This window comes from Plasmodium gaboni, chromosome 10 (assembly GCF_001602025.1).
Source record: "Plasmodium gaboni strain SY75 chromosome 10, whole genome shotgun sequence".
In the NCBI taxonomy this organism is placed as follows: Eukaryota; Apicomplexa; class Aconoidasida; order Haemosporida; family Plasmodiidae; genus Plasmodium; species Plasmodium gaboni.
The window spans coordinates 564,234-575,685 of NC_031490.1; the positions used below are offsets into that span (position 1 = coordinate 564,234).

At 16.6% G+C, this 11,452-nt stretch overlaps 3 protein-coding genes across 3 annotated transcripts; all 3 read right to left on the reverse strand.

The window, feature by feature from the left end:
• Positions 1–629: 629 nt before the first annotated feature.
• PGSY75_1016400 (serine/threonine protein kinase, FIKK family) lies at positions 630–2,752 on the reverse strand (the record flags this gene model as incomplete). Its single annotated transcript, XM_018785933.1, has 3 exons — positions 630–710; positions 853–2,403; positions 2,555–2,752. The coding sequence occupies 3 exons, from the start codon at positions 2,750–2,752 to the stop codon at positions 630–632; spliced, it is 1,830 nt and encodes a 609-aa protein (XP_018641550.1).
• A 2,831-nt stretch (positions 2,753–5,583) lies between these two features.
• PGSY75_1016500 (exported protein (PHISTc)) lies at positions 5,584–7,980 on the reverse strand (the record flags this gene model as incomplete). Its single annotated transcript, XM_018785934.1, has 2 exons — positions 5,584–7,665; positions 7,777–7,980. The coding sequence occupies 2 exons, from the start codon at positions 7,978–7,980 to the stop codon at positions 5,584–5,586; spliced, it is 2,286 nt and encodes a 761-aa protein (XP_018641551.1).
• Positions 7,981–9,784: 1,804 nt separating this feature from the next.
• On the reverse strand, positions 9,785–10,825 carry PGSY75_1016600 (exported protein (PHISTc); the record flags this gene model as incomplete). Its single annotated transcript, XM_018785935.1, has 2 exons — positions 9,785–10,531; positions 10,688–10,825. The coding sequence occupies 2 exons, from the start codon at positions 10,823–10,825 to the stop codon at positions 9,785–9,787; spliced, it is 885 nt and encodes a 294-aa protein (XP_018641552.1).
• Positions 10,826–11,452: the final 627 nt, after the last annotated feature.

The window sequence follows — 11,452 nt, forward strand, 5'->3', positions numbered from 1 at the left end:
TTTATTATTTTATTATTTATTAAAATAATATTATATTTTAAAAATTTTAATTAAAACATATTGTTTTATTTATTTTTTATATTTATTATAAACTTATTATATTTAAAGAAATAAAAAAAAAAAAAAAAAAATTAAATAAGAAAACTTAAGGGGTTATATATGAGTATATAAAAGAAATATTATATAATATGATATTATAATATGATATTATAATATAATATTATATAATATAATGTTTATTTTTAAAACATATTAAGGGAAAAAAAATTTCAAAATATAATATTATATAATATAAACATACTTCAAGCAAATAATATACATATATATATATATATATATATATATATATATTTTTTATCTTATACACGTATATGTACATATGCATACTATATTAAATATAAAAAATATGGTAAACGAATATTAAGGAGTTTTTTTTTTTTTTTTTTTTTTTTTTTTTAAAGGACACTACAAATATATATTAATTCTTAAAAAACCAAATGACAAATATACAAATACACAAATACATAAAAACATAATATATAAATAAGAGAAAGTTATATTAGTCCCATATAATACTAATTAATTTTCATGTCACACATTAGGAAGAAATATGATGAAAAAAAAAAAAATTACATTTTAGAAAACCACCATGGATGAGCACAAAGTTCATGTAAATTTAAATTCTTCCTTCGTTCCAATTGGAGTAATTTCTATAAAAATAAAAAAAAATAAATTAACATATATATAAAGCATATGTAAATATAAATATGTATGTATTCATTTTTATATATGTGTTTGTATCATATTATATGTATCCACAATATTCACATTAATTGTACATGTTCATATTACCTGAATTATTTTCTTGAGCTCATATGGCCAAGTTCTTGTTAATTCAAATACATTAACATCCATGTCACATTTAGAAAATATTAAGAAGTCTATATCTTGTTCGATATCTGAACATTTCCACAAATAATCATTATTCCATATCCAAATAAATAAGACACCTAACATAAATTTATCAGCACTTATTACATCAAAATAGAAAGGTGTTCTTTCATCCAAATCTGTTATAGGTGTTAACTGTTCTAAAGGTTCACATATTTTCATTCTTATATATTTTCTAGATAATTCCCAACATTCTGGAGGCATAGATCTGATTTTCCCAATAGTAGGTACACATGATTCAAATAAATATAATCCATTCATATCCTTTAAATGTCTTAAATTACTAGTGTATATTGGTGTACTTTTGGCTAGATCACATAATCTTATTTCAAAGTTGTATGATATTAAAATATTTTGTGGACTAATATCAAGATGAGATAAACCTGCATCATGTAATTTTCTTAAAGCATTTAAACATTCAAAAAGAATTTTTTTTCTTTTCATATAATTATGTAATGCAAAAATATTTTTTTTTTTTTGTTTTGTTAAATATTTATAAATATCTTCTCCAAATAATTCAGATATAATGACAATATAACCATTCATATTACATTTTAATCTAGCACTTAAAATATCATTAAAAACATTTATATCATGAAACATACAATCAGGTGTGTTATTTTCAATATCATATTCCTTTTTTTCAGGTTCATATAATATTTTATATAATTTAGGAGTAATTCCTGGATAATATTCATTTAAGAATGCTAATGTAGTAGCTTCCATAACATAATTTTCTCCACATAATACATATTCTCCATTATATGCATTCATTAATTCAAATTGTTTTAACCATATATATATAGGTATTTTCTTAATAAATAATCCTACTTTATCAGTACCATCTCCTTCTTTAGAGGATACATATGTTTTAAACATTTCTTGAACTCTACCATTTTCTTTATTATAACCATGTGTAGGTATAGATGTTAATTTCCAATCAGAATATTTGACTCCATTAATATAATAATTATCTGCATTTTCTAACATTTTACATAAAGATTTTTTACCTAGATTCCAATTATATATATATTTAGAATTTAATTCGTTTATATAATTTTCTTCGTCACTTATGATATCATAATAATTATTGTCAGAACTATTGTCATTAACTATTTCTAATCTATCTGTATTTAAACAATTTATAAAACGATTTAAATTATCCTTAATTTCAATTTTAGTTAAGGCCTTTTTTATTTTATTAGAACGTGGTCTATATTTATTCCATTTTTCTTTCACATTGATTTTAGGAAGTATATGTTTTTCATTCTTATCAACATCTTCATAATCATTCTCCAAAACAATATCTAGGTTCTTTATTTTATTAATAACCTGTTTAAACACATTCCAATTAAATATATTACTAACATTATCAAACTCGGCTAAGCATCGATTGTATCTTTGAATAATAAATAATTCTGATATGTTTTTTATTCCATCCCTATGAAATATCTAAAAGATTAAAATATATAAATATATAAATATATAAATATATACATATATATATATACTTATTATATAGTTACATGTTTATGTTTTCACATAGAGTCACATAATAATCATACATACAATATATATAATATTTTTCTATTATTCAACTTACCGATAAAAATATATATAGAGTTCCCAAAACAAGCCATGTAAAATATAAAATATGAACTATACAATTTCCATATTTACTCATGCCCTTGTTTTTACAACTATAATCACTAAGATATTTTTCCTTCTTACTTTTTATATTTACAAAATTAATCTTAAACCTTTCTCCAAATAAAATATAACTTTTATTCATAAGAGTCATACTTAATATATTTATTTAAAAAAGGAGAAAAGAATAATAATAACACATAAACAAACAAATAAATAAATAAATATATTAACACATCCTTAAACCTTTTAACATATAATAATATCCTACATAAATTATTCCATTTTCAATATATGATTATTAAATATATTTATTAATGATAATAAATATTAATGGAAATTTTAATTATACATATATTATAAATATATATATATATTTATTTATTTATTTATATATTTATTTATATAACCATTCAAATGTATGAAACACTCATATTTTTATATCTCATACAAGACATTTGAACTTTTATATTAAACATTAAAAAAAATAATAAAATAAAGATTCATATATTCATTTTGCTTAAAAAAAAATAAAAGAAAAAAAAACATGTAAATAATATAACAAATAATATATTCTTATGTATATATTAATTTGTTTTGTATATATATATATATATATATATATAATATAACATCATATCATTTTTAATAGAGTTATATTATAAATATAATATTATTATTAACATATAAAAAATATAGAAAAATCTTAATTTTATTATTATTATATTTTTATAGAAAAACAAATGGTCAACTTAAATATTTTATAAATTTTTTATTTCTATCTGTTCTTATGCATATTTTTATACTTATGATTCCTAAATTATATATACATATAATATATATATAATATATATATATAATAATGTATATTTATATTTATTTATATATAAGTAGATTACATATAATAAATATATTATAATATATATTATTTATAATAGACCTCTTCTATACAAAAAAATAAAAATAAATAATATAAAATAAATTTAAACATATAATAATAGAATTTATATATGTTATTACAAATTATTGTTATTATTTTTTTTTATTTGTTGTGTTTTTTTTTTTTAATTTATATTTAATGTAGAAAATAATCATATATATTACAAAAGAAAAAATGTTAGAATATTATAAAAAATTATAAAGCCCCTTTTATCATAAAAAAAAAAAAAAAATATATATAATATATATATATATATATATAATATTACATTTTTAATGGTTGTACATATATAAATAATATATATGTAAAATAATGTACCGTTATAATTATTATTATTTTATGATATCTTGTATTAAAAAAAAAAAAAAAAACAATAATATATTCTTTTCCTATATAATATATATAAACATATTATATATTTATATAAATATTTTTTGTTATATGTTATAAATATAACGAATTAAATATATTTATATATATATATATATATAATATAAGGAATAATATAATTTTACATTAATTTATAAAATGATTATTAAAAATAATATTATCATAAAATTTAATTACATATTATATATATTATAACACTTAATATTTTAATAAAAAAAAAAAAAAAAAAAAAAAAAATTATATAAGATATATAAATAAAATTAATAAACCCATTCCATTATATACCTTGTAACTTATTATTTTTAGCACCTATATTCAACGAATGTAATGTAAGACAAAAAAGAAAAGTTCTTAATTGTTATTATTATCTTTATATTTAAAACATAAATATAAATAAGATATATATATATATATATATATATATAATAAATAATTATATTAATGTAAATATTTTTGAATATAATCTTGAGATTTCAAATAGTTTAATTATTATTACTTCCTAAAAGAATAAAGTTTCAAACCATAAGGTTCTCTATATTTATTTAAATGTTTTTTTTCTTTTTTTTTTATAATCTTTCTAATTGTTTTACACGTTTTATAGGATTTATTAATATTTTTGGGGAAAATAATACATAATAATAATAATAAAATATGAATATTTATTTTATTTTTTTTTATTTTATTTTTTTTTATTTTATTTGTTTTTATTTTATTTTTTCTTAAATATGAATAGTCTATTTTAACGTGCTCTATTATCTATTAAACAAAAGAAATATAATTTTATAATAAGTATAAATGTATTAAAAAAAAAAAAAAAAAAAAGGAAAAATGAGATTACATATTTGTGTATCTAATAAAAATCATACATTTTATAATTTTTATTATATATATTAATTAATAATAGTGTAGTTTTTTAATATATATCAGAGAAGGTTAGCATATAAATATAAAGATGTACTATGCTTTTATCACGAAAAAAGAGTTATAAAAAATATCTTATTCTTAATTGGTCATATTTTTTTTATTATAATTTTTATATTAATATAATCCTATATACTTTATCTGAATTAATATTTTTATTATATTATATTATATTTAATCATTTTTTTTTCTCTTAATATATATTACATTAATATTTAATATATATATATATATTTATGTGCATAAAAATATTCATCTTCAAAATTAGAAGGATTTTAAAATAAAAAAATAACAGTTTGTTCTATTCATAGAACATATCTGAAAATATGTATAAATATTTATGACAGTAAATATTTACTATCCTAAATGTTTTTATATTTTTAGAATCCAAATGTGTATTAATAAAACATAAAAAAATAACAACATATATATATATATATATATATTTATTTATTTATGAGAAACAAAATTGAAAAGAGGTAATGAATTTAATAAAACAAATAAACATGTATACAATAAAAAAAAAATATATATATGATTATACAAAGAAAAATATATTTACAAATTAATATACATTTATAAAAATAATTATATCAAACTATGGGTGTAACATAACCAGATATAAACCCTTTTTGTGATTTTTAAAAGGAATTTATCTCTTTAAAAAGTTATATCTTCAATATATATATATATATATATATATATATATATATATATATTTATTTATTTATTTATTATAGTAAGATTAAATCAGAATATTTTGTATAGGTCCTACGAATATTTGCATTTCTTTTATATTTTTTAAGTTTTGAACATAAATAATTTTTCCAGTATTTCATTTTTTCAAACCTATACTGCTTCCAAATCTTTTGTATTTCATTCATTTTAAAAACAAAATCTTTTTTAGCCATTTCAAATGTTTTATTAATTAGAGAATAAAAATTACAATAAATAGTTCCTTCCAATTCTAGATAATCTTTTGTTTGATAGAATGAAATTTTAATCATATATTTTTGTTTAACATTTACTGGTATATTATTTATAGATGAATACCATTCACAATAGATATTAAAATCTTCTTGCATAATTAAATATTTTTTTCTCTCGAATGTATTTATAAAATGAAATATATAGAGCATATCTTTATCACATAAAACATCATCTAGAGAATCAATCATTTTAAAAAATTCTTCTTCTGATAAAGTTTTATGAAATTCATATTGTTTGAAATTCATTAAATTATCTTCTAGTATCTCTTCTTCAAATTCGTCAAATACTATTTCTTTATTATTTACTTCCTCTACTTTTATGTTTGTATTCATTTTGTTCGATGAAATATTATTCTTATTTTTGTTTTTTTTGGGTGTCTCTTCCAACGTCGTTTCATATTGATTATCATCATAACCATCTAAACATTGTGTATCATATGAACTATTTTGATTTTTCTTTTTATTATTAATATATTTATTCATTTTAGATTGTTCTACAGAATATGATTCATCCTCATTTATATCTTTAGTGTTCCTACTGTTATAATTGTGTAATTCATTGATACTACCATTAGTACTATCATTGCTGTCACTGCTTGTGATACTACTATTGCTACTTTCTTTATACGTGTTAATATCAGTGCTGTTTAATATTTTTGTTCCCTCGTCATTTTTTCTTACATGATTTTTTTCGTTCTTACAACGGTAGTCATTTTGTGAATTTTCATTAAAAGGATGTTCATTTTTTTTTTTAAAGAGATCATTATTTTTATATACAATATGATCTTTAGAAAAATTATTTTTTTTTTGTGCATTATTTATTCTATGTTCTTCATATTGTCTATCATCATTATTCATTTCACTCTTAATATTACTTCTATTCTTCCTTTTACTTATATTATTACTATTCATTGTATTCTCATTAGTCCTTTTACGTTCTCTATTTCTTTTATACTTATTATACATTTTATATTTTTCCATTTTTGTGTACCCTTCACAATTTTCATCACTAGATTCATCTTCCAATTCATCACTACTATAACAACTGTAATCCGAAGTATTACAAGTATGTCTTAGTAAATCATCTATTCCTTCAGTAGAACCACATGTCATTTCATTTTCACCTATATTTTGATGTTCTACAAAATGATCATTTCTCTTACAATTCACATGATTACATTTATCTTCATTGGAATATGTGCAAATTTTATTATCATCACCATAATCATAATTAATTATATGACGTCCAAATATTTTATCGTCCTTTAAAGTAAATGACTCCAACTTTCTAGTTATTGTATCCAAATCGGAGTTCAAATTCATCTTATTAATATCCATATTTTTATCCCATATATAATCATTAAAAGATTTATAATTATTTCCTTTGTTAATTCCATTATTATCATTTGTATTATTGTGAAAGGAATAAAATATATTGTTATGTATATCATTTTCATTATTATTTAAGGAATAAAATATATGGTTATGTATATCATTCTTATTATTATGAAAGGAATAAAATATATTATTATGAATATCATTTTTATTATTATTTTCTATTTCGTTATATTTTAGTACATCATAAAACATTATATTATTACTATTGCTATCATTTGTATTTAATTTATTCACATTAATACTTTTCACATTTATATTATCCATATTTTTGTTTTTTATAGGTGAGTTCTTCATACTTGTATTTATATTTGAATTTTTAAGTTTACCATTATCTTTTTCCTTCAAATTCATTTCAGACAATATTCTCGTAAAAATATTATTATATGGCCACATTAATGTGACATACGAATCTTCATATATGTATTCATTCTACAAAAAATAAAAAAAATATATATATATATATATATATGTATATATATATGTATGTATATACATATGTATGTATATATATATATGTATTTATTTTTATATAAATATTACCTTCAATATTATAATAAAATATATAAGTAAAAAAATATATCCTTTAAATATTTTATACAACATTAAATTTATAATACACCTTTTATTATTATCTGTTTCAATATATTTTGAAAATTTATTTGTAAATTTTTTTTCTCTTTCTTTTCCTAATATTATAGATAAATTTTTAAAATTTAAAAATAATAAATTCTTACAATTTTCCATAATAAAATAATATATCAAAATATATAGGACATTATGTTATAGCCCTATGCATAACATGTATTTCTTCATGAAAATATTATTACTTAAATATTTTTCTCATATATAATATATATATATATATATTATTCTATATCTTAATATTATTCGTATAATTATATTTTTTTTCCATATACATTATTTTAATAGTACAAAACTTAATATGAGAAAAAAAAAAAAAAAATTACAAAAAATAACAACAAATAAATATCATAATATAATCAGTATTTTATATATTGGGGAGGGAATACATTTTATACATCTCATTATATTTTATTTTTTTAATATATAAAATATTATGAATTAAAACAAAAATAAATAGAAAAAATCAAATAAATAAATAAATAAATATATATATATATATAAACATTATTTAAAAAGTCAACAAAAAGATATTCTTATTTTTGTTCTATATCAAAATATTTTTTTTTAGGTCATTTACCATATATTATTTTATTTATTTTTATTTTTTTTATATCATAAAATATAAACATTACTCATTATTTTTTCTTTTTTTCTCTTATTTTTTATTTTATTATATATAATTTTTTCTTTTTTTTTAACTGAAAAAATTAATGAGTACATAACAGGATATATATATAATATATATATAATATATATAAATATATATTTTATATGCATCGTAAGAATTACGTATATATTTTTTTAAAGATTATAAATATACATTCTATATTGTAATAAATTGATTAGTGATATTTTTAAAAATTAACACATGATACAATGTATATGCGTATTATAATTACAAGTATAATATTTATTTTTTAAAATAAATTTCCCTTTTTATATAAAATATGGAATGTTGTGATACTGTTTATAAATAGGCTCATGGGAACTTTCATATTCACATATATAATGAATATAATATGGATATTCATATTTTTTTTTAAGAATAAAATATTATTTTATATATATAAAATATAAAATATTTATATATTATATAATGTCAATATGACAAAAAAAAAAAAAAAATAAATAATTGGTTGTACTTTTTTTTTTTTTTGGTGCATGCATATTTAGGTACAATAAATATAATAAATTCTCATATATACACAAAGTTAAAATAAAACATAAAATTCATAATACATTATTATGCTACATATATATATATATATATATAATATAAATTATTTATTCAAAATGATATTCTTGAATAAAAATAAAGAAATATAATACAAATATAATATTATATAATATAATAATACAAAAACATAAAATTTTATTTATGTTCTATAAAAGAATACCAAATTGTTTATTGCCCTTATTTGTAATGACATATGACACAAGAAAGATTATTATTATTATTATAATTATAAAAATATAACTTAAAAAATATAGGTAACCCTGTATTTATTTAAAAGGATAAATAAGTATTATGTTCAATAGTTCTATTTATTTAAAATTAATAAGAAGTTTTTAAAAAGATATATTTTTATTATAATTAAAAAAAAAAAAAAAAACGAAAAGAAAAGAAAACTATAGATACATATATATATATATATATATATATATTTATAACATAACATTATAAATTAATTATTACGAATAGTCTAATAACACTTCATAAGTGTTGAGGCAAATTAATATATACATTGATAAATAAAAATAATACAATAATTAAGAAACAGGTATATTCTATTTTTTAATTAGCATCATACACAAGGTATATATTTATATATAATCATATTTTTTTTTTATCTTAAGTCGTATACATATATATATATATATATATATATATATATTTATGTAATTATAAGGCTTCATATGTGTAGTTCTTAAAAGTGTCAGTTAATTTTTTGGTCCATAAATTACTCATAGATCTTCTAATATTTCTCCAAGAGTTTTTATGTATATCAATAACTTCTAGAAAGAAGCTTTTGTCACATTTTCCATATGAAATTAAATGATAAAAATAATTATTAAATTTATTTTCATTAATTAATAAAATATCTGTCATAAAATAGTAGGCTTTTAACCATTCATTTCTTTCAACATTTTTTGGAATATCATAATTATAAGCTAAATTTTCACAAAAACTTTTTATATTCTTTTGCATATTTAGATATTTATCTTTTTCATTAGAATTAACATAATTCCAAATAATATACATTTCGTTTTTATTAACATAATTATCTAAATTATTTATGAATTCATTAAATTCAGACTCTGATAAATCACGTGATACATCTCCATATATTAATTTATTATAAGGATCTTTTTTATTGCATATACTATTTCTTATATTATTCTTTTGCATAATCCATTTATCATCTGTTTCATTCATTCTATCCATATAAAAATTAAAATCTTCAACCACATTTTCTGAATAATTATATTCAGACTTTTCGTCGTTATTAAAAATATCATCATTGAAAAGGTCTTCATCCTTTTCTTCAAAATTATAATTTTCTATACATTGATAATCAGATAGAGTTCTAGATTTTTTCATATGCGTGAAATCTAAGGGGGTATTCATAATATCATCATAATTACCATCCTAAAAAAAAAAATAATAATAATAAATAAATATAAATATATGTACGGGTATGTAAATAGGGAAGCTTTATATAAATATATTTTTGTGTGTATATTTGTATATATATATATATATATTTTTTTTTATTATTATTTTTTTTTTTTTGTTACATCTTACTTGCAGTATAAAAAATATTAGACAAATCAAAAGAATATAAATATACATTGGAAAATTATTTTTCCTTATATTCTTTTCAACATCTTTATGTATGAATTGTTCATCAAAAACAGAAAAGATATTTTTACTTCTTTCCATTGTGTATATATATAAATATATAATATAAATATATAATATAAATATATAAATATATATATATATATATATATATATATATATATATATATTTAAACAAATTACGAAAAAAAAAAAAAAAAAAAAAAATTAAATATATGTGAAAAAAATAAACAAAAGAAACAAATATATAATAATAACAAGGAGGATATTTTTCAAAATATCATACACATAATAAACATATTCATAAATTTATATTTTTAAAACAGATTTGTTCTTATATATAAATATTTATGTATATATGTATATATTAAAAATAAAAAAGAAATTATTAAGCTGAATAATCATTACAAAAAAAAAAAATCTAATATATATACTTATATACAATTATTATATTTAATATAATAAAAATATATGATAAAACAAACATAACAAAAAAAAAAAAAAAAAAAAAAAAAAAAAATAAAAATAGAAAAAAAATATATGATATATTATATATATATTTTTTAGAATGGAATTTAAATTTTTTTTTTTTTTTTTTTTTTTTTTTAAAAATATATAAAATAAAAAAAAAAAAATAAAATAAAAATTAATTTTTAAAAAAAATAAAATAATTATATAAAAATTTAAAAAAAATAAAAAAATTATTTT